At 50.6% G+C, this 24,240-nt stretch overlaps 1 protein-coding gene across 1 annotated transcript; it reads right to left on the bottom strand.

Moving 5' to 3' along the window:
- Positions 1 to 578: 578 nt before the first annotated feature.
- On the bottom strand, positions 579 to 18,267 carry LOC136486274 (pyruvate kinase 1, cytosolic-like). Its single transcript, XM_066483150.1, has 16 exons — positions 17,955 to 18,267; positions 17,653 to 17,749; positions 17,438 to 17,535; positions 17,161 to 17,316; positions 4,333 to 4,410; positions 4,074 to 4,205; positions 3,807 to 3,887; positions 3,559 to 3,630; positions 3,382 to 3,471; positions 2,813 to 2,957; positions 2,589 to 2,677; positions 2,347 to 2,442; positions 2,180 to 2,247; positions 2,003 to 2,102; positions 1,663 to 1,722; positions 579 to 981 (listed from the first exon to the last, which is right to left on the bottom strand). The coding sequence occupies exons 1-16, from the start codon at positions 18,021 to 18,023 to the stop codon at positions 829 to 831; spliced, it is 1,584 nt and encodes a 527-aa protein (XP_066339247.1). The 5' UTR covers positions 18,024 to 18,267; the 3' UTR covers positions 579 to 828.
- Positions 18,268 to 24,240: the final 5,973 nt, after the last annotated feature.

The raw sequence follows: 24,240 nt of genomic DNA, 5'->3' as shown, positions 1-24,240 counted from the left end.
AATAGCATACTAAGTTGAGTGCATCTACTCTTTTCCATTTCAGAAGACAGATTGTCAGACTCTTCTAGCAACCCTTCTTTTGTGAATTTTTCTAGCAACCCTTTTGTGAATTTTTCTACAGTAGGTCACAACATCTGAAACTAAACCATGGGTAGAGATATCATCAAAAAATCAATGGCATCTTTCTTTCTGCCACTTAGGAGCAAAGAACCAATCATATTTGAAAAGTAATAATCTCAAGATGAAGATCCTTAGAAAAATACGCTTTGAAAATTTTGAATGCATCATCAACACAATTGTTTTTGCAAAGCCCGTTTAAAATCATGCTTTGCTACAGGTACTCCAAAATAACTGAACCATCCATTTAATTATATCTAGATGGCTATGATCACGCATTTAAAAGCGTTGATTCACATTGGCCACTGACCACCGTCCATGAAAACAGACAGAATAGTAGTGTGTTAATAAACTTTCTCCCAATTAAACTTCATCAAATATGGCAAGGCTACTAGGTCTAGGAAATGGGGGCAAATCAGTAGTTGGACTTAAAGGAGGAAACACGCAATAGAAACAGATGCGATGAGAAACAAAACGAAAAACAGGCTCAGGTTAAAGGGTACAGTATGATTTCATTATCCCATCTGCCCATTTAGGTGGCATATAATCTGACAACTTCCAACTGCATCGTAGGAGTTTTAAATTGCTAAGCAAGTCCTATGATGGCACCATAGGGAAAAACTGCTCATTTGTAAAGCTAGAGGATTATACATTGCCAGCAAATTTCGGCCTGGTCAAAAATCGGCAAAATATGCCCTAGTAGACAAGGGTCTAGTTATCCAGCTCAATGATCTTCACAACTGATGAATCTCCCACTTTCTGGCAAACAACAACACGGTCATGGGACTTGATCACACCAGAGGCTTTGCCATGGTCTAGAGCAACCTTTAGAACTGACTCATTTGTAGAGCTGGTTGATTCAGCCTGAAAGACACAATGAAGATTGATTAATACCAAGTAACCAGACAATCACACCAAATCAATTTACAGCACACAATAGAAATTACACAAAAACACGGCAAACAAAAACTTGTCTCTGCTCAGGAGACCAAGACATAATAAAGGTCTAGGGTGCAACAAGAAGCTAAGTGGGATTGTCACTTGAGGGTCCCTAGCCTTCTCCGATAAGTTATATAGACAAATAAACCAGTAGAGATTTTTTTTAAAAGAAAATGGATATGTTTTGATTAACCATGCTATCAGACCATGTTTGTTTTAGAAGTGCAGTGAATTGCATTCTAGTGTTCTTGCCTTCGAACCTTTTATGACATGCAAAATTTTACATACTCAGACAGATGGAAGCGAGTACACTATAAATTTGTAGTATGATAATATTGTTATGTTAATATAAAGACGGATATCTGTAGCTCCTAGCAGCCTCATACTACTTACTGAAAAGCATCAAGTTTCCATAGGACATCTTATCAACATTAGATGAATTGAAAGAAAATGCTAGTACAAGGGCAACAGGGATGTACTTGCAAAATCTTTCCACCCCCAACGATGCTAGAAATGGGATGCTCATGTGTACAAGTGGGCAAATCCAGCTAGTATGTTTTGCATATACACTTAAAGTAGTGAACTGAAAAACTTTTGTTTACTTACTGGATGCCGAGGATCAGCAAGCATCGGAAAGAGGCCTCTAACTATCAGTGATTGTCTTGCCTGCAAGAAAAAAAAAAGAGTTATATGGTGCCAAATATCAGTACAAGGCTTTCTTCTCAAACAAAAAAGCATTCAAGGTTATTAATTCTTCTCAAACAAAGTAATATGTCTCTTTTAAGCATTGCATGACATGTTCAATGTCTACAAGAGAAACTTCACAAGACCAATGTTACCATTCACAAAAGAAATGATCAGCATGCTAATAATAGACAATGTCCGCATTGCATAAAAAGGAAACATCTAACAGGAAAGATCACAAAGAATATTGGAGTTCACGTACCTCAAAAGCACCAGTGAAGCTCCATTTCAGTTGGTTTGTCTTCAGACGAGGAATGACAACAGAAAGAACAGGCATGCTGGGCCTGTACTTGGCGATGAGCCTGCAGATCATATAGATATACATGAGATTAATTCCCACTAACTGCAACCCTGTATAAGCATATTCGTTTCTACCGACCTTGCAGCCCGTCCAGAAGAGGTGAAGCAAATGATCACCGAAGCCTTAACTTTGATAGCAGCTCGCACCTAAAAAGTAGTAACAGAACTATCTTAGACTACAAACTCTGTGTTTTCCAAACATTAATAAAAAAAAAGGCTGGAATCTGAGAAGCACATAGATCTTACCGCTGAGGAAGCAATGGACTCCAAGTGGGTCATGGGTTCTCCCACATATTTCACAGTTCGCTTGAAGTATAAATCTTGGTTGAAGACCTTCTCAGCCTGTAAGACAATTGGCAAACATGTATAACTAAATCGATGACAACAAGTCAGATGCAGAGCGAAAAAAAAAGAAGCCAAATTTGCAATGAAGTAACAATAATTGTTGAAAATGCAACTTTATCTAGAAATCATAACAGAAATTTCACCTCAGCACAAATTCTGCCCACTGTTGAAATAGTCTCAACTGGATATAAACCTCGGAGAGTCTCAGCACCAAGGAGAATGGCATCACTCCCTGCAATTAAAACAATCGTGAGTCATGATTGAACTGCCCTTTTTTAGTGCACTAAGGACCAGCTGCATATCAGGCTAAAAGAGCCCGAGTATACCCAAGATTTTTGAAAAGCAGCAAAAAAATTTAACAACTTACCGTCAAGTACTGCATTTGCCACATCAGTTGCTTCCGCCCGAGTAGGCCTGAGGTTGTCAGTCATACTGTCCACAACACGAGTGACAACAGCAGGCTTTCCAGCCATGTTGCACTTGTAAAGAGCAGATTTTTGAAATAAAAAGACCTGTAATATGGAGAGTTGGAGTGATAAAGATCAATGGCTAAATAAACTAGTAAAATATGGACAATTATTGCACCCAAAACGAGACAGAGAATATACTAAACTAGAAGTAAATTTAAGGTTCATGTGTGTTGTGTCATATCTTTTCTCAACGCCTTAGCATTTTCAGTAAACTGGCAGGTATGAAACTCAATTCAATTCTGGTAACAGTCAAAAGTCTTGAGTATAAGACCATGCTGGCACAATTTTAAGGAAAAAAAAAAGCTGTGACCCTGACCCGCTTCAAATCCACATAGTACTCTAGGTGGTCTGATGGAGCCCAGATGTAAGGGGGTGTATTATGTGGCCACAAAGGCACTGAGGCTTAAGCCCAGACGTTAAAATTGTGGTATTCTCAACTGCTAAAATATTAGTATAGGTAACCAACCTTCTCAGGTGGAAGATCAATTCCAAGGTTCCCTCTTGACAAAATGATACCATCTGCCTCAGCCAGTATTTCATCAAAATGGTTCAAGCCCTGCAAAGAAATAAGGAGTGTATGTGTATTTGAAGGGCAAACAAATGGTAGCTAGCTAATAATGTAATAAGATTTACTTGAAAATACCTCAACATTCTCAATTTTGGCAAAAATCAGAGTTTGGCTTAGATCGCCCAATTTTGACAGGAACTCCCGTGCCTGTGTTGCAACAAACAAATATTAGCACTGTTGACAGCATTCTTCTTAAGCATTGTACTGCTTAGAAGCACAGCAATCAGAGAGGACAAACAGAATAAAGGTACTGCTTAGAAGCACAGCAATCAGAGAGGACAAACAGAATAACTCAAAATGCATCCACAATGCAAGTTGTTTACCTGCCTCACATCCTCTGCATGTCTAGTGTAAGACAGAGAAAGGAAGTCAATCTTATTCGGAGTACCCCATTTTCTGATAACCTGAAAGCAACTCATGCATGTAAGTCTTAGGATGGGCTAAAGGACAGGGCTTCAACTTTACAACAAATCAAGTTCCGTCCCCACATTTTCATGTTGCTAAAGGTGAAACTCTGAAAGGAAGGAGACGATTTCAAGGCAACAATTACACAAGGATATATAAATCACAATTTGAGAGTAGATGCTTACATCCTTATCCTCATCAGACAGGGTGGGCAAGTCAATGTGAATCTGGGAGCAGTGCAGTGTGAACAGTGACCCAGCCAAGGTGGCTGTGTTCTTGATTATACAGACCACATCATCTCCTTTAACTTCAGAAACCTATATCAGGTAGACAAAAAGAGTTTTTTATTAGAAAATGCCGAGAGCAAACCATAATCCTACTGAAAGACATATGAAATGAAACATACAAAACGCTTAAAGGTACAGCATGCCAAAGCATTTTTACCTCCAACCAAACTGAAGTAGTCTCACTGCCAGTGAACAAGTATTGCCCCACGAATATTGTTGCCCCTGGTGTCACCGCCTGCAAGGAACAAAGTTTTTTTTGTTTGTTTTCTCCTCTGTGTGATGTGGAAACAAGACTAGACTAACAAAATGTCACGGACCAAAAGTAGGGTACCCGAAGAAGAGGAGTTGATACCCATCAACGCTAATTCATCAGAGTGACCGAGAACGCAACTACATTTCCCAGTGGGTCCTGCCTCGTCCTAACCACCAAGGCTGCGGGCTCCGTTTCGTCCGACGTCCGGGGGCTGACTCCGCCTCGCCAGACCCCCGAGGGCCGGCTCCGCCTCGCCTGACGTCTAAGGGCTGGCTCCGCCTCGCCCGACGTCTGAAGGCTGCGGGCTCCGTTTCGTCCGTCGTACGGGGGCTGGCTCCGCCTCGCCCGACCCCCGAGGGCTGGCTCCGCCTCGTCCGACGTCTGCGCGCTACTCCTTCATAATTACGCGGGCAGATAAGGCAGAGCACTCAAGTCAACCGCAATACCGAGGACCATACCCTGCACGCCTGCAGGAAAGTACCGTCAGGATGTGACAAGACGTGCACTTTAAGCCCTTCCAGGCATGTCAGAGCCCGAATAGTGTTGTAGACGACGACATGTCTTACTGTGTTGTGGACGCCGCCATTTGCCCTCGGGCGCAGATCCTGACGCAAGCTCACGACAACCACTACGGTCCAGGAGGAAACTCGCATCACCTACAGTAACGGACGTGCGGTCTCTGCATTGTCTGCTCTCTGTATGGCCGCGGATCAGCACCCTGGTCCGCCGCGCCGCCTGCGCGGCGGGATGGGACGTCCGCGCCGCCTGCGCGGCGGGATGGGACGTGACAACTTGCTGACCACGCCAGGACATGACAGGATCAGCGGACGTGCTCCCAGCGTGGGGCTATCCTTGTGAAAGCTCTAGTTTGGTTTTAGTGAATTGATGAAACCCTAAGTGCTAACCTAGTTTATCAAGTGATCATGAAATAGGTATCACATTTCAAGTGGTGAAGCAAATGAAGATCATGACATGATGGTGACGATGCCATGGTGATGATCAAGTGCTTGGACTTGAAAAGAAGAAAGAGAAAAACAAAAGGCTCAAGGTAAAAGTATAAATGATAGGAGCCAATGTTTTTGAGGCGTCGCCTAGGCGACAAGGCGTGGCAGAGGTGCTGGGCGTCGGGGGCACCACAACCTGCAATGGTATGGCGTCCGCCTAATCGTATTAGGCGTCGCCTAAGTGTAGAAAGGCGTCGGGCGGACGCCTACAGCCGCGCCGCGGACGCCGTATGCCTACTCGTGGGGGAAGGGCGCCAAAAGACCGCGGCCCTGCAGGAAATCGTCCGCGCGCCCGCGCGAAAAGCAACAGACGCGGGAAATCGAGCACGCGGCCGCCCAGATAGGACCTACGCGCGGGAAATCGACCGCGCGCCGCGAGTGCGGGCAAGGGGAGAGGAAGAGAGAAGGTGGTGGGCTTACCTCGAGCTCCGCTTGGCTTCTCCTCTGCTCCGGTCCACCGGCCGTCCGCCCCTGCCGCGGAGGCAGCCGTGCATCGCACGTCGCTGCTTGCCACTGCCTCTGCCTCCGTCCGCACCTCCGTCGACTCTGCCTCCGTCTGCCCCGTCCGCAGTCTCCAGTCCGCCGGCCGTCCGCAGTCGGCAGCTGCTTCTCCGCTTGGCCGTCTGCCCCTGCCGTGGAGCCTGTCGGGCCCTTCCGCCTGGCCGTCCGCCCTTGCATCTCCGCTTGACTGCGCCTCCGTCGGGCTCTTCCGCCTGGTATGTCCCCCGCCTCCACTCTGCTCCCTGCTTGTCTGCTCTACTTGTCTGTTGTCTGCTCTGCTTGTCTTCCGTCGGGCCCTTTTCCAAATCTCGTGCTCCTTTGCTGTCTGCTCTGAAGTCTGAACCTGCTCTGTCTCCTCGTGCTCTGCTCTGAACCTGCAATGATATTGTTATAGCTGTCTGCTGTCTGCTCTGCTCTGCTCTGAACCTGCTCTGCCTCCGCCTGGTATAACTGATGCTTTGAACTACTAGAAGGGTGATTTACAGTCCAATGTTGATGAATTTTTGTTGTGACTGCTTTTGCTTAGCCTGAAACAGCTCTCTATCTTGATTATCATTGTTTTAATTTTTTGCTTCCATGTTGCTTTGAACTACTGAACTGATAGCCTGAAACAGCTCTCTATCTTGAATTTTTTTGCTTTGAACTACTGAACTGATAGCCTGAAACATTCAGTGTGCAAGCTGTGACCCGTCTGAAAATGGCTGCTTCCATGTTGCTTCCATGTGTGCAAACTGAATGACAGTGTGAAAACTGAATGTTGCACTACATAAGGCTCTTGCTTTCTTTTATGTAGCATCCAGCAACATGGCAAGCTCAAGTGAAGCACCTGATTATGATCCCAAGACTGATCCAGCAAGGAAAGCAAAGTCCAATGATTCTAGCTTACAACGCCTTACAATATGCGTATGGCGTCGCCTAGGCGTCCGCCACAAACGCCTAGGCGTTGTGAAGGGGTAAAACATTGGTAGGAGCTATTTTGTTTTGGTGATCGAGACACTTAGTAGGTGTGATCACATTTAGGATCGATAGCCGTACTATTAAGAGGGGTGAAACTCGTATCGAAATGCGGTTATCAAAGTGACACTAGATGCTCTAACTCATTGCATATGCATTTAGGATCTAGTGGAGTACTAACACCCTTGAAAATGTTTGTGAAAATATGCTAACACATGTGCACAAGGTGATACACTTGGTGGTTGGCACATTTGAGCAAGGGTTAGGAACTTCACCGGCGGAGTGTCCGCCCATAGAGTGCGGACAGTCCGACGGTGCCACCGGCGCCCTAGACAAAAAAGACGGAGGTTACTGTAAGTGACCGGACGCTGGTCCCGGTAGGACCGGTGCGTTCGGTCAGTGGAAGTTGCGAAGTTGCTGGCGTTAGTCTCTGACCGGACGCTGGGACACTGAGTGACCGGACGCTGAAGGGGTGCGTCCGGTCCTGCTGACGTGGCAGCGCACAGGGGAGTAACTGTGTGACCGGACGCTGGGAGAGTCCAGTCGAGCATGACCGGATGCGCCCGGTCGTGAAAATTTGTCTCTGGAAGCTTACTGGAAACGACCGGACGCTGGGGGTTCAGCGTCCGGTCACTGATAGCTGCTGCGTCCGGTCGTCTTCTGACCGTTGAGATCGGGCGCACAGCATTTGAACAGTATAACAGTATAACAGTATATGTAGACCAAATTAATATCAATAGTACATTGTAAAACATGTTATTTTTTTCTCTAAAATTAGTTAAATTTCTATGAGTTGATTTATTTTAGGTATAGTCCGATGAAGTTTACTACCTCAGTTCTATAAATGAAATGAATGTGATTAAAGAAGTGTTTAGTTAAATATTCTTAATTTATCAAATTTATATAAATAATATTAACATTTAAGGCAATTAACATTTAAGCATGCTGCAGCGAGCCTGCCTCTGCCTGCCGGCCTTAATGGGGGCGGAGCTCGGTTGGTTTCGTGGGTTCTCGCGCTCGGCTTTGCGCACTTGCGCCGCTGGCTCAGTGACAACGACTAGCTGTATGGCTGGGCGATAGAGTGGCAGGGCAGGGGCTATGGGCTATGGGCTATAGAGGAGGGAACAGTGTGATCTACAGCACGCTTGCCAGTGATTTGAGAGATGAGAAAAAGGCTGCAGCCACAGACGTCCATGCTCGGCGCCATGTATTATGGCGCCGAGGTACCAGCCACGTCAATGCCACCTATGATCTCGGCCAAGCACCTCGGCGCCAAGATCTGTGGCGCCGAGACGTGTTACCTCGACGCCATGAGTCCTGACGTCGACCTCCAGGGTCCAAAGATGAGTTTAAGTCTTCCAGGGGGTCAAACGTAAATTTTCTTCAAAAAAGGGCTAAATTGTAAAAAATTAGGGAGACAACGGCCCCACCTCGCATGCGGGTGGAGCAGCTAAAAGCCAGGCACCGAGCGATCGAGGAAGCGCGGCTCCAGCTCGAGCAGGAATGCGCGGAGCTCAATCGGGAAATCGAGCGTCACGGAGACGGTGGGCGCGCACGCGCCATGACCCGCGACGTGAACCGAAGGATCATCGCCGACGATGAAGCCCTCCTTCGTTTCGTCCGGGTGAGCCAGAACATCGCCGCCGTCGCGGCCTTGCTCCATCGACTTCCAAAGGCTACGACGCCCGAGGATCGTCAAGCTCACCGCAAGATTCGCACGATACTCGAGCGTGCGGCGGCGCGGCAGGCCGAGAGCTCGTTGTATCGGCGACGTGAGCTCGACGCCAGCCAGCGCACGCTCTCAGAGCGTCCCGGCAGGGACGCGTCAGTCCACCAGGCGCCACAAAGCGGTGCGCAGCGCGCCGCGGTCCCAGTGCATCAGCGTCTCGGCCGCAACCGTGACGCACGCAACACCCTCGACGCTCGCAGATGTACCCACGACGATCCGAGAGAGGGAGCTAGCCGCAGCTATCACCCTCGTTGCGGCGGGCGCTACAACAGCAGCGAGGACCGAAGCCCGAGCCCCAACCTGCCGGGGCCTCAGGCCTTCGGCCGACACATCCTCAACGCTGCCTTCCAGTCAAGGTACCGACCACCAACCAACATCCCGAAGTATTCTGGGGAGACGAACCCCGGACGATGGCTCGAGGATTATCGGCTTGCTTGCCAAGCCAATGGAGCGGATAATGACGACTTAATTATCCACAACCTCCCTTTGTTCTTGGCCGACTCGGCACGAACATAGTTGGAACACCTTCCGTCCAACAGAATCCAGAGTTGGGCGAATCTGACGGAGATCTTTGTGGGAAACTTCCAGGGCACATACAAGCGCCCTGGAAACCCATAGGACCTCAAGAACTGCCGACAGAAGGCCGGAGAAACCCTCCGTGGGTACATCCGACGCTTCTCCCGGTAGTGCAACGAGCTGGCTAACGTCGCCGGCGCCGAACGTTATAGGGGCTTTCCTATCCGGGACCACCTACGAGTCTCTGGTTCACAAGCTGGGATGTAAGGGCCCGCGAACCACCAAGGAACTCCTAGACATCGCCACCAGCCACGCCTCGGGCGAAGAAGCGGTCGGAGCGATCTTTGATCGCCTCAATGGCAAGGCGAGGCGAGGCGAGGACGCCGGCGAAGGCGCCTCCAACTGTCCCGCCAAAAACAAGAACAAGAAGCAATGGCGCGAGGGCTCTCTCGTGGCCGCCGCTGACCGCAGGGGTGGTCGGAAGCCCGCGGAGGGCACTCCAAACCACTTCGAAAAACTACTCGAGGGGCCATGCCCAAACCATGCCTTCCCCGTCAAGAATCTGTACAAGGACTGAGAGCCCTCATGAAGCGGTTCTTGTCCGGAGGCTCCAACAAAGGGGAGCACGGGAAGGACCCCGACCCTACGGCGGACGACGCCGAGGAAAAGGACGACGAATTTCCAACACCGGATGGCTGCCTCATGATCTTTGGAGGATCGGAGGCCTACGACTCCAAGCGCCGCTAGAAGATTGCACGCCGCGAGGTCTGTGCGACCGAACCGGCCACACCTGCCTTCCTCCGGTGGTCAAAGTCCGCCATAACCTTCGACCGGACCGACCACCCAGAGAGCGTCCCGCAACCGGGGAGATATCCGCTCGTGGTTGACCCGATCGTCGGTACAAAGCGCCTCACCAAGGTACTGATGGATGGGGGCAGCGGCCTCAACATCCTGTACGCCGAGACGTTCGACGCCATGGGCATCGACCGAGCGCGCGTCCGGCCGACCGGAGCGCCTTTCCACGGTGTCGTGCCTGGAAAGCAGGCCTTGCCACTTGGGGAGCTCGATCTGGCCGTCACCTTCAGGGGTCCATCCAACTATAGGATGGAGACCCTCACCTTTGAAGTGGTTGGGTTCCACGGAACCTACCACGCCATCTTGGGAAGACCATGCTACGCGAAGTTTATGGCCGTCCACAACTACACCTACCTCAAACTAAAGATGTCGGGCCCAGGCGGGATCATCACCGTTGGCACCTCCTTTCAGCGTGCTTACGAGTGCGAGGTTGAGTGTTGCGATCACGCCGTAGCAATCGTCGTCTGTGTAGAGCTCGCGACTCTCAAGAAGGAGGTCGCCGAAGAAGCACCCGACCCCAAGCAGTCGACCAGGTCCTTCGAGCAAGTGGAGGGCTCCAAGGAGGTCCTCGTAGACCCCGGGAGCACTGAGGGCAAAACGGTGCGCATTGGTACCACGTTTTCCTCCGAATAGAAAAGCGCGCTCGTCGGCTTCCTCCGCGCCAACAGAGACATCTTTGCGTGGAAACCCTCGGATATGCCAGGCATTCCGAGGGAAGTCGCCGAGCACGTCTTGAAGATCCGCCCAGGCTCCAAGCCGGCAAAACAACGTCTGCGTCGCTTCGACGAGGGGAAACGCAGGACCATCGGCGAGGAGATCGCAAAGCTTCTGGCGGCCGTATTCATCAAGGAAGTGTACCACCCATAATGGTTAGCCAATCCCGTTCTTGTGCGAAAGAAGAGTGGGAAATGGAGGATGTGTGTGGACTACCGGGTCTCAACAATGCATGCCCAAACGATCCGTTTCCTTTGCCACGCATAGACCAAATAGTTGACTCCACCTCGGGGTGCGAAACCCTCTGTTTTCTTGACACGTACTCCGAGTACCATCAAATCACGATGAAAGAGGCCGACCAGCTCGCGAGATCTTTCATCACCCCCTTCGGATCGTTCTGCTATGTCACAATGTCGTTCGGTCTGAAGAACGCTGGGGCCACATACCAGCGTTGTATGCTCAAGTGTTTCGAGGACCTCATCGGGTGGACCGTTGAGGCCTACGTTGACGACATCGTGGTCAAGTCCAAACGGGCTGACCACCTCGTAGCCGATCTTGAGCAGACTCTTTCAAAACTCCGAGCAAACGACATCAAACTCAATCCCGAGAAGTGCGTTTTCGGGGTCTCGAGGGGCATGCTGCTTGGTTTCATCGTCTCCGAGCGAGGCATCGAAGCCAACCCGGAGAAGATCTCAGCCATCACAAGGATGGGCCCGATTCAGAACATAAAGAGAGTACAGCGAGTTACAGGGTGCCTCGCCGCACTCAGCCGCTTCATCTCGCGCCTCGACGAACGAGGTCTCCCCTTTTATCGACTTCTGAAGAAGGCCGACCACTTCGAATGGACATCCGAGACCCAGGAGGCACTCGACATGGTCAAACTGCTTCTGACGAAGGCCCCAATCCTGGTTCCTCCTACCAAAGGAGAACCCCTTCTGCTCTACATTGTAGCCACCACACAAGTGGTCAGTGCCGCCCTGGTAGTGGAATGGGGAGAAGAGGGGCACGCCCTCAAAGTACAGCGCCCTGTGTACTTCATTAGCGAGGTCCTATCCGACTCAAGGACCCGCTACCCCCAAATCCAGAAGCTTTTGTACGCCGTCCTCATCACCAAGAGGAAGCTACGCCACTACTTCGAGTTACATCCAGTGGCAGTCATGACATCCTTCCCCCTCAGCGAGGTCATCCAAAACCAGGACGCCACGGGAAGAACCGCCAAATGAGCACTCGAGCTAATGGGTCAGGGCATTGTGTATGCCTCTCGGACGGCCATCAAGTCCCAGGTGTTGACTGATTTCATCGCGGAGTGGACCGAGGTCCAAATGCCACCAACGGTCGTCGATCAAGACTACTGGACGATGTACTTCGACGAGTCGCTGATGAAGAAGGGCGCCGACGCGGGGCTGGTCTTCGTGTCGCCCCTCGGGGTCCGCATGAGGTACATGGCCCGTCTCCATTTCCCCTTCCCCAATAATATGGCCGAATATGAGGCGCTCGTCAACGGCCTACGCATTGCCATCGAATTGGGCATCCGACGCCTCGACGTTCGAGGAGATTCCCAATTGATCGTCGACCAAGTCATGAAGGAGTCAAGCTGCCACGACGCCAAGATGGCCGCATACTGCCGAGAGGTCCGCCGGTTGGAGGACAAGTTCAACGGCCTCGAGCTCAATCACATCCCGAGGCGCCTCAACAAGGCGGCCGACGTGCTTCCGATAGCAACATCCGGCTGAGAGCCGGTGCCAATGGGAGTCTTCGCCAGCGACCAGCACAAGCCCTCGATTCGCTATGAGGGGTCGGAACAAGGCGGTGACAGTCCGTCCAATCCAGGCGCAGGGGCTGACCAACCATCGGCTCCATACGGCCCTGAAGTCATGGAGCTCGAAGGGGACCCAGCAACAGAGCCCGACCATCTGGTCGACTGGAGGACGCTCTACCTCGACTACCTTCTCCGTGACAAACTACTAACGGACAAGACGGAGGCTCGACGGCTCGCACGTTGCACCAGGTCTTTTGTTCTTATGGAGGACGAACTCTACAAGCGAAGCCACACCGGGATCCTGCAGCGCTGCATCCCCATCGAATAGGGGAAGCGTTTGCTGAGCGATATCCACGACGGGGTTTGCGGTCACCATGCCGCACCTAGAACCCTGATTGTAAACGCGTTTCGACAGGGCTTCTACTGGCCCACTACGGTAGCCGACGCCGAGCAGATCGTGCGCACCTGCGAAGGGTGTCAGTACTACGCTATGCTCAGCGAATTCACCTACCGGCCCAAGCACTCCAGACGATCCCTATCACGTGGTCATTCGCGGTCTGGAGGCTCAATCTGTTTGGACCTCTCAAGAGGGCGTCCGGAGGCTACACCCACTTACTTGTCACCATAGACAAGTTTACAAAGTGGATAGAAGCACGGCTGATCTCCGCGATCAAGGCCGAGCAAGCCGTGCCGTTCTTCCTCGACATCGTCCATCGCTTTGGAGTCCCAAACTCCATCATCACGGACAACGATACACAGTTCACCAGAAAGAAGTTTCTTCAATTCTACGATGAATACCACATCTAGGTCGATTGGGCCGCCGTCGCGCACCCCCGAACGAACGGGCAGGTCGAGCGCGCAAACGGCATGGTCCTATAAGGCCTTAAGCCTAGGATCTTCAAGCCGTTGAACAAGTTTGGCGCACGCTGGGTCACTGAACTTCCTTCAGTACTCTGGAGCCTGAGGACAACCCACAGTCGAGCCACCGGCTACACACCCTTTTTCATGGTCTACGGTTCCGAGGCCGTCCTCCCAACCGACCTCGACTATGGAGCGCCAAGGATCAGGGCGTACGACGAACAGGGAGCCAAGGCGTCCCACGAGGACGCCATGGACCAACTGGACGAAGCACGCGACGTTGCCCTCCTCCGCTCGGCCAAGTACCAACAGGCGTTGCGACGATACCACAACCGACGAGTGCGGGGTCGAGCCTTCAACGTCGAGGACCTGGTCCTCCGCCTCGTACAGAGCAACAAGGACCGCCATAAGCTCTCCCCGTCGTGGGATGGACCATACGTAGTTGCAGAGATGCTCCGTCCGGGCGCCTAGAAGCTCAAGACCATCGACGGCGAAATCTTCAACAATGCCTGGAACATCGAGCAGCTACGCCGCTTTTACCCCTAATAAACGCATAATTTCTCTTATCAGTTTCGTTATCAAAACCCCCCGATCCTTTGTGACATCCGATCCCAGCAAACAGCAAGGGGTCGGGCCTCACTCGAGGGCTGATGAGTATATTTATCCTGCAAACATTGTCCGTGCCTGCCCCTTTTCTCACGTTAACGACTAGGAGCTAGGTTTTCGGGAACAAACCATGGGTATAACTGGTCGGACTGCGAGAAACTTACGCCCCAGCGGCTACGACGCCTTTGCTCACCAGCGTGATCAGGGTTGACTCACCCGCACTCCGAGCTTTATGACCTTAACTGTGGAAAGGGTCGCAATGCACTAAACCTTTTTTTTACAAAGAAGGGAAAAAAAGAGCTAAAAGTTGTTTGCTGTGACGAAGATTATGAGCTCGGAGCTACTGTCGGGTACCTAAGGTACCCAAAGAAGAGGAGTTGATACCCATCAACGCAAATTCATCTGAGCGATCAAGAACGCAACTACATTTACTAGTGGGTCCCGCCTCGTCCTAACCACCAAGGCTGCGGGCTCCGTTTCGTCCGACGTCCGGAGGCTGGCTCCGCCTCGCCCAACGTCTGAGGACAAACCCCGTCTCGCCCGACCCCCGAGGGTTGGCTCCGCCTCGCCCGACGTCTAAGGGCTGGCTCCGCCTGGCCCGACGCCTGAGGGCTGGCTCCGCCTCGCCCAACGTCCGAGGGCAGGCCTCGCCTCGCCCGACATCTAGGGACTGGATCCGCCTCGCCCGACGTCTGTAGGCTGCGGGCTCCATTTCGTCCGACGTCCAGGGCTGGCTCCGCCTCGCCCGACGTCTGAGGACAAACTCCGTCTCGCCCGACGTCCGATGGCTGGCTCCACCTCGCCCGACGTCTGAGGGCTGGCTCCGCCTCGCCTGACGTCTGGGGACTGGCTCCGCCTCGCCCGACGTCTGAGGGCTGGCTCCGCGCGCTGCTCCTTCATAATTACGCGCGCAGATAAGGCTGGGCACTCAAGTCAACCGCAATAACGAGGACCATACCCTGCACGCCTGCAGGAAAGTACCGTCAGAATATGACAATGTAAGGAAAATGGACCCTAGACCCATTTACTTTGGATTTTGGTGCTTCATGACCAACACAGCCAAATTGGACTAATGAATTTGCAAGTGATTGTTTTGTAGTTTAATAGGATGCAAAACGTGACTTGGACAAAGACGACGTGATGATCCAATGATCAACACCTCAAGCAAGACCTTAGGACCACAAAGAGAAGACCCAAGATATCAAGCAAAGTCCAAGCATGAAGATAGGAACCAAGCCGTACGCAAGATCGCGAAGAAACGAGCACGCAGAGGCGACCGGACGCACCGATGAAGAGGCTCCGCAAACTGGCGTCAGCAGCAGCGATCGGACGCTGGACCGAACGCTGGCGGCAAAACCGATCGGACGCAGGGCAGCAGCGTCCGATCGAGTACAGAGAGGTTCCAGAGCGGCGAACTTGCGACCAGACGCGTCTGGTGGCAGGTGACCGAACACTGGCAGTGCCCGATCAGTTGTTCGCGGCTCCAACGGTCGAGACGACCGGACGCGTCCGATCAGGACGACTCCAGCGTCCGGTCAGTAGCAGAAAAGTGGGATTTCATCCCCAACGGCTACTTTCTCAGTGGGGCTTATAAATAGACCCCCCAACCGGCTATTTGAGAGGTGTAGAGCTGAGGAAACATACCAAATGTGTTGATACACCATTTTAGTGATCTCCACTTGCATAGTGCTTAGTGTTTCATTAGGTGATTAGCGTAGGTGTTTTGCGAAGTGCTTAGGTTGATTAGACCACCGCTTATGCGCTTGCTTTAGGTTTAGGCCTAGTGTTTAGTGAGGTTTGTATACCTCTTACCACTCGGTGCTTGTGAGCACCATTGTTGTACATCGGAGGGGCTTGAAATCTTGTGAGATCACATCAACCGCGTTTGTGGCGTGGCCGCCACCGTGTACCAGAGGAAACAAGGCCCGCGGCGTTTCGACCAGAAGCTTGATAGTGAAGACGGCAGGGAGCATCCGGGAGAGGCTTGCCGGAAGACACGTCGGACACCCACTTGCGCGTGGGGAAGGCCCGAGGCTATCCACGGAGTTACCCGACCGGGAGCTTGGCCCTTGCGAGGGATTCCTTACGAGAGGCTCCAACGAGGACTAGAGGAAAGCTTGCGCGCTTCTCGATACCTCGGTTAAAATACCGGAGTCGTCGACGGGAGTTTGCATATCTCTACCTTCCTCGTTAGCTTCTGCATTTACATTGATTGTATTACTTTTTTTTGCGATAGAGATAGCAACACACTAGTAAAATCATAGTTACACATTTAGATAGTTTATCTTTTGCATAGGTTTTGCTAGGGGTAGAAAAAGAGACCATAGTTTAGAGTTAGAATTTTAAGTTGCTTAATTCACCCCCCCTCCCCTCTTAGGCGTCACGGTTCCTTCAGACAAGACGGACACTTTAAGCCCTTCCAGGCATATCAGAGCCCAAACAATGTTGTAGGCGTCGACATTTGTCTTACAGTGTTGTGGGCGCCGCCATTTGCCCTCGACTGCGGATCCTGACGGAAGCTCACGCCAACCACTACATTCCAGGAGAAAACTTGCATCACCTACAGTAACGGAGGTGTGGTCTCTACACTGTCTGCTCTCTGTATGGCCGCGGATTAGCACCCTGGTCCGCCGCGCTGCCCGCCGGGGCAGGATGGGACGTGACAACCTGCTGACCACGCCAGGACATGACAGGATCAGCGGACGTGCTCCCAGCGTGGGGCTATCCCTAGCACCGCCTGCCATGTCAACAGGGCTCGCACGGAGGAAAAGGAATACCCGATATCTTTGAAGGACCTTCTTTGCCTTTGGTTTTTCTTCTTTCTCCCATCTGTAATCCCTGCTCTCCCTTAGCCTATAAAAGGGACAGCAGGGCACTCCACTAAGGGATCGATTCAAGGCACCACACATCACATCACACGTAGCTGAGTAGCGACCTTTCCATCATAGACTGGAACATTTCTCTCTCTCACCCGTTTGTAACCCCTACTACGAACTTTTTAGTGTGCTAATAACACGAGAAGCAGCCACAAACTGAACGTAGGGACATTCTGCCCGAACCAGTATAAACCTTATGTCTTTTAGCACACCATCCGAGTCAGATGCACAATAACACAAATTTCCTTGTTGGTGTTTACTCGAAACACCGACATAGAAAATCTAAACTTGGTAGTCAGGGCATGGTCAACTAGAATAGGATATTAGATCTGATGAGTAACATCTTCAGCACGTGCTGACCTTGGCGAGACCAGAGAAGTTGATGGGCAGCAAGCTGGAGGAGGCTTCTTGGCCGCGGTGAGGGGTGAGAACGACCGTGCCATTCTCCTCGAGGGAGATCGTTGTCTCGTTCTTGTTCACCACCTGCAGCTCCGGGCCCACGGTGTCGAGCATGACCTGTGGTAAGCAAAGAGAGGGATGCAAGCAATTGTCAGCTCCGTCGCGCAAGAGGAAAGCACATTGCCGTTGTTGCGCACAGTGCTGGTTGGTTCGTTCATTCGTTCAGAGCCGAACTTACAGCGCAGAGCTTCTTGGTGGACTTGATGGCGAGCTTGAGGTTCTCCAGCGTCTCCTGGTGGTACGCCGCGTCCCCCCACGAGAAATCGATCCGCGCGACTGCAGTCGCAGGAGGAGGAAACCAAACAGACCAACCAACCGACAAATCAGCTCCAGTGCTAGACTGCAAGCTCGGGACGGCATTGAGAGAGAGAGAGACGGGGAGTGAACAGTTACCGGACATGCCGGCCTTGAGGCAGGCGGAGATGGTGTCGACGGAGCGCGACTTGGGGCCAAGCGTGCCGACGATCTTGGTCATCGCCGGGAAGAAGCTCTGCTCCAGACCAACCGGACAAGGATCCATCCGCCAGACACCGAACGAAAAGAAAAAAAAAGTTAGTCAGTTCTCAGTAGAGGTAGTACGTAGGGTTCGTCCGTCGAACCGATCTCGGCCCAATCAGCAACGAAACGAATTTGAACATGACGGCGGGCGGGGGGGCGGAAGGGGATGGGATCGCGCCGCCGGCGGTGGTGCTTACAGGCTTGGAGGGCTCCAGGATGGAGGCCATCCGGATGGGCTCCTCGAGCAGGAGGTTGGTGGAATGCATCCTGACGGCGACGGCGGCTGCTCTTCCCCCTCTTCTTCTGCTCCAAGGAAAAGGAGGCGGAGGCGGAGGCGGCGGCTGCGGCTGCGGAGGCAAATGGCGAGTGCGCTGCTCCCCTCGCTCGGCTAATGGTTGATTAGGCCGGGCGGGCGACGTGTCCCTGCTTCTCGAGCGGCGAACCCCCTGCCCCTGCCCCACGGCATTTTCCAATGGGCCCAGCTGCGGGAATCGGGAACGCTGACGCGCCGATGGGTCCTGACCGGTCACCGGCGGCCGCCGCTGGTTTCCTGCCTCCGGTCCGGCCACATATTGCTGGGTCGTATCGTATCCAGGCCCGGTCCAGACTAGCCCAACTAGCAGCGGCACTGCATGTGGACCAGAGTTTGACCGACGTCTCGGACTTACCCGACACGTCATTTAGGAACCGTTTTATAGCTGCCCCAGCAAATCGCTCCCTGCAAGGTATGCATGGGATTTTTTTCCCATGCAAGAAGTCCTAGAAAATGCGCGAGCTGTTTCACGTAACTGAAGCCGAAAAACAAGAGAGAGCCACGAGGTTTTTCTCTCATAACAAATCAGCTTCAGCCTGCTTATCAATCGCAGAAACCATCAGTCGAAAGCTCGAAGCTTCTCGCAGCTCCCTCGTCCTTGATTATGAGCCAGCCCTAAAATGCCCTCCCTGTGTGGGTGAGGCATGGGCGTGTGGCAGCTTCGGGTCACGGGGGTGAATGGAGACTGGACGGAGTAGCGAGGCTAGGGCTCCGGGTCGCTGGAGGCCAAAGGGCGGGGCGTGCAGGCACTAGCTCGCCGGAGGTCAACGGTGCTAATCGCCGCCTTGCTGGAGCGGGAGCGTGGAAGGGGGCTCCCGCCAGGGCGCCGGGGGGAGGGGGGCACAAACAACGGCTGGAACTTGGAGGTGCCCATCGTTGCCTCATCAAAGCCAAAGCGCGCGCACAGGGGTGGAGGTGGGGCGGGCATGGACGCTGAGCGCGGGGAATGGCAGCGGTCGGTGGCGTAAGACATGGAGACATGTGTGGGACGTGGTAGATAAGGAAAGGAGAGGAAAGAAATAGGGAAGGAAAAAAGGGGGGAAAGAGATAAAAAGAAGGGTATTATGGACACTTTGATGTTTTGGACTATCACACAAAACTGTTTTGTCAAACGTTCTAAAAATCTGTTCAACTCTTCAAGTAAATATGCTCTAGTGGTGAAACTATAACTGAAATTGTTTTGGTTAGAGTGGGAACTCTACCCGACCCTTTATTCATTTTCTTTCTCTTTTTCTTGCACAAGGAGCCAAGAACCGCGAAATTTGCAGTGCCAGATCTTGGGATTTTTCGTTCACGTAGCACACTGGGTGAACGTGTCCTTTTTTTTTAAAATGAATTTTTTTCCCTTCAACATCCACGTGTTTCAGATCATTCTCGGCTCTTTTCCTCCTGTCCGTCCTTCTGTAGTTGTTGTTGTCCCATGAATGATGCATGTCGTTTTCTACCTCAGTTCTTCGTCTTCCGCTTCCAGGACCTTTATGAACACACGAGGACCCGTTCTGGCGTTCTGCAGTTCAGCTCTCAGTACTGTACCCCGTTTCTGGATCAGACAAATAGTACACGTACAGACGTAGCCACTGAAGAATGGTAAGCTGTAACAATTAACAAAGTACTAGCCGGATTGAAATTAATACTACCAATACACCTAACTATATTGTACTGTGGCCGGCTCTCGGTTTCTGCGGCTAATAAGTTGGCTGAAGCCGATTTGTTATGAGAGAAAAACACTGTATTATGACTGATATGCTAGGCTGATAAGTTTAAGCGAACAGGAAAATCTGGAAATATGGAAAATCTGGATTTGAAATCCTGGATACACAAAGTAAAATGTGATAAACAGCAGATTACTAGCTGACCGAGATGCGACTAACAGCCGCAGCCATGACGCATGGTCGCATGGATGAAGAGGTTCACGTAGAGGCACATCCAGGAAAGACAGGAACTGCATCGTATATCCGTGTTTCTTTTTGGAAAACAACAAAATGGCATTGCTCTCTGTCATCTGGATCTGGATGTAAACACTACTTATTGACAGGGGCGACAGCATTTTGCCGAGCGCTTTCATTGACAAGAAATGAGCTTGTTTTTTGACAACTGCAAACCTTTTCTTTTTGCAGATTTTGTTCGAGGGACACACCGGCTTCGGTTCTGGACGCCGTACATGTTCATATATAATTGGCTTGGCCAATATAATGTTTAATAAATTAAATAAAATTCTATGGCACGTAACAATGCACGATATATGGTTTAATATCGTACGGGATTTTGACTGAACGTTGACTCGGTTTATATGGTTGGAAATTTTCCATCTAGATTGAGAAGCTGAGAAAATGACATAGGTATGCCACACGTGCGCGCCGCTGGCGTGGGCGTGGCGGACGGGACGGGACGGGAGTGGTTTTGCCACTCAATCCACATAATCACGGGAGTTACTCTCTTTTATGTTGGAGGCGACTTCATTGTGGAAGTTTCGCCAGTTACCGTCCCTCTGCGTCTCCTGATCTCCTCCGCAGCCTTCATTGCGGGAGTTTCGCCAGCTACCGTCCCTCTGCGTCTCCTTATCTCCTCCGCGGCCTCTTCACTTCCCCACCGTGGGCATATATTCCGAACTCCTCTGTCACTCTTCTTCTTCACTTCCAAGAACAAGCACACATTCCGCTGCTCTCTGGTTTTTCCCGTCCCGGTTCCCTGCGCGCACAGGAATTGGGAGAGTAGGCCTCCGGAACGCTTACTGTCTTCGAGTTCGCCTGCTCGGGTGAAGGGCGACAATCACATTTTTTGGGAGTGTCACTGGCGGCACGACTACTCGCTTCGTCCTCTACTTCCTGGAGGATCGCTGGTGATTGGCACGACTTCTCATCTACACTGCATCGAGCGGACGCGACTACATCAACAGGCACTATGTCTTCGAGTGCATCCGGCTCTGCCGCTGGGTATGTTTCTGGAACGAACCTTCTAAGGTCTTTGCTGTCAATCCTTAGTTTGAGTATCATCTACATGCTCGTCACGTTTAAGACACACAAGCACATACATGATGTCATCAACTTGTTCATATTGTTTAATGTTATTTTCTAAATTAAATTGCTATTGAAAATGCCTAATTATCTAACAGTACAACAATGTGATAAAGCCGGCAATGCAATTCTTTGTGTCATATGGATGGCCACTTTTTTATAGTTGGATTTTAATGTGGAGTCCTTTGGTAACCTTTTCTTGTCATGTGGGTGGTGTGTCATATGGTGTAATAATTTGGTTTGATTCACCTCCTTGAAAGGGGATAAAGCCAGAACTTTTTTTTCTATTATCTAAAACATCTAGATGTAAAACTAGACTTCATGATCGTGGTGACACTCTATATACTATATACAGAGACAAGTGACCCATGAGCGCGATTATGCGAGTCAATAGTTGAACACCACAGCTCAAGAAATGAGGCAGGAAAACATATGATTCCACACTTGCACCTTAAAGGTACTCCCTCCGTCCAACAAAAAATTCAATTCCTACATTTCGAGAAATCCAGATACTTTCAAGTTTGATCAAGTTTATATCGAATAATACACATATTTATGATACAAAATAAATATCATTAGATTCGTTATGAAATATACTTATTTGGAGATATAAATGTGAATACTATTCACTATAGATTTTGTCAAATTGGACAACATTAACAAGCACGAAAACTATAGTTGCATTTTTTTGTGGAAGAAGGTAGCAGTAGATTGACAGAATTAACTTTCGAATTTGATCTTTTTTAAAAAAAAACTGTTTTGAATTTGACCGGGAAATTTTAGAGTCCATATCAGAGATGGTTGTTCTATGTTGGCTAGGAAAGAACAAAAATAGAGGCTGTGCAGCCGCAGTCCTGCCCTCCTGTGCATAGCAGTCGAAAGCCACGCCACAGCCCAACCGACACATGTCGGCCCAGCGTGCTTGTAAAGCAGCCTAGAATCGGAGCTGTGGTGTGTGTGTTCGCATAAATTCAAATAGAAGAGGACGGCAACGAATTTGTATTCCAACTTTGAATCCTCTGGTTTCTGGTTTCAACTTTGAATTCAAATAGAAGAGGACGTCAGTCTTCTTCGCTTTCGAGAAAAACCACACATTCTGCTGCTCTTTGGTTTTCCCTGTCCCGGTTCCCTGCGCGTACAGGAATTGGGAGAGTAGGCCTCCGGAACGCCTGCTATCTTCGAGTCCGCCTGCTCGGGTGAAGGGCGGCAATCATGTTTTTGGAGAGTGTCGTTGGCGGCACGACTACTCGCTTCGTCCTCTACTTCCTAGAGGATCGCTGGTGATCGGCACAGCTTCTCATCTACTGAAAGCATCTAGGCCCCTAGTTAGGTTTCGGTGATTAATGACAATACAAGATTACTATGACTAACGTGTGTTTTGCAGAGGCAATTAAGTTAGGTCATGGTAATGGAGATCGATTGGGCAATCATGGATGTCATGCCCCTACGATGGAAATCATTTCGGTTTTTAAAGGATGGACGACAAGGTTAAGGATGACTAGTTCTAAGTGTAGATTGGAGTAGGAGAGACACTTAGAATAGTTTAGGACTTTGTTTTTTCTTTAGCCGTACTATTAAGGGAGGTATGGACGGGTAGCTTGACCTAGGTGGGTCTAGTGAGTTAGGTGTGGTGCACACTTGCTAAGTCTAGCACTAGGTAGCTCCAACAAAGCCCTTAGATCCTATGGAGCAAACTTCATTCACATATGATCGAGAGTTGAAAGTAAATAGAGGGTCAAATACTGATCGGACGCTGGCTCCGGTGCGATCGAACGCTGGCCGCAGGGTTCGGTCAGTTCATTTGACCAAGGAGAATGCGTCTGGTTTGACCGGACGCTGAGGGCCAGCGTCCGGTTGACTCCAGTAAGGTTCTAGAGAGGGAAAATCATGACCGGACGCGTCCGGACACACTGTAAACACTGGAGTTCGGGGTATACTGACCGGTGCGTCCGGTCAACATGACCGGAGCGTCCGGTCACCCTACAGAGGCGCATAACGGTTCGTTTTTCAGCCCTTGTTATAAATAGAAGCTCCACTCGTGTGTGGAGTCACTTTTGCTCATTCCAACAGCTGAGAAACACGTTTGTAAGTGCCAAGAAGAGCAAGGTCCTAGTGAGGTGATTGAGATTTGAGAATCCCAAAGAGAGCCCTCATTAGTGAGATCAAGAGTAGCAAAGTATGCATCCATCTTTCTCCCTAGGCTTGTCGTGGTCAAGTGAGAGTTCGTGCTTGTTACTCTTGGTGATCGTCATCACCTAGATGGCTTGGTGGTGATTGGAGAGCTTGGTGATCATCCGGAGAGCTTGTGGATGACCCAACTCAAGTTGTGAGCGGTTGTGGGTGATTCACCACGACGGAGTATCGAAGAATCAACCCATAGAGAGCGCTTGATCCTTGCGCGAATCAAGGGGGAGCTACACCCTTGCACGGGTGCTCCAACAAGGACTAGTGGGGAGTGGCGACTCTCCGATACCTCGGCAAAACATCGCCGCGTTCCTCCTTCTCTATTTACTTTGAGCATTTACTTTGAGTATTTCATTTGAGCAATTACTTTGAGTATTTACATTGAGCAATTCAATTCTTGTCTTTACAATTCATAGAATTGTCATGCTAGAGTAGGATTGGAACTTAGGTTGCAAGTCATTTGTGCGGTAGAACAACTAGAAACACTTCTTAGGCACAAGGGGTTAATTGGGCTAACCATAGGACTTAATTATTGCAAAGAAATTTAGAATTAGCCCAATTCACCCCCCCCCTCTTGGGCATCTTGATCCTTTCAATTGGTATCGGAGCCTCGTACTCACATTTTTAAGCTTAACCGCTTAGAGCAAGATGTCTCACGGGGATGGACCTCCTCCTATCTTCGAGGGGGATGATTTTCCATATTTGAAAATTCACATGGAGGCGTACCTAGAAGCTCTAGACGTTGAAATACTTAGAGCCGCCTCACATGGCTTCCCAAGACCTAGGAATCCCGCACAACTTCAAGGCAATGAAGTGAACTATGAAAAATGGAATGCAAAGGCTCGCAACATCATCTTTAGAGGCCTTTGCAAAGATGTGTTCAACCGTGTAAGGAACCACAAAGATGCCCATGCACTATGGTCGGACGTTTGTGCGCTCCATGAGGGAACAAAGAGTGAGCATGAGGAACGC

This window comes from Miscanthus floridulus, chromosome 10, assembly GCF_019320115.1.
Source record: "Miscanthus floridulus cultivar M001 chromosome 10, ASM1932011v1, whole genome shotgun sequence".
Taxonomy (NCBI): domain Eukaryota; kingdom Viridiplantae; phylum Streptophyta; class Magnoliopsida; order Poales; family Poaceae; genus Miscanthus; species Miscanthus floridulus.
This window is presented reverse-complemented; position numbering and strand designations above follow the sequence as displayed.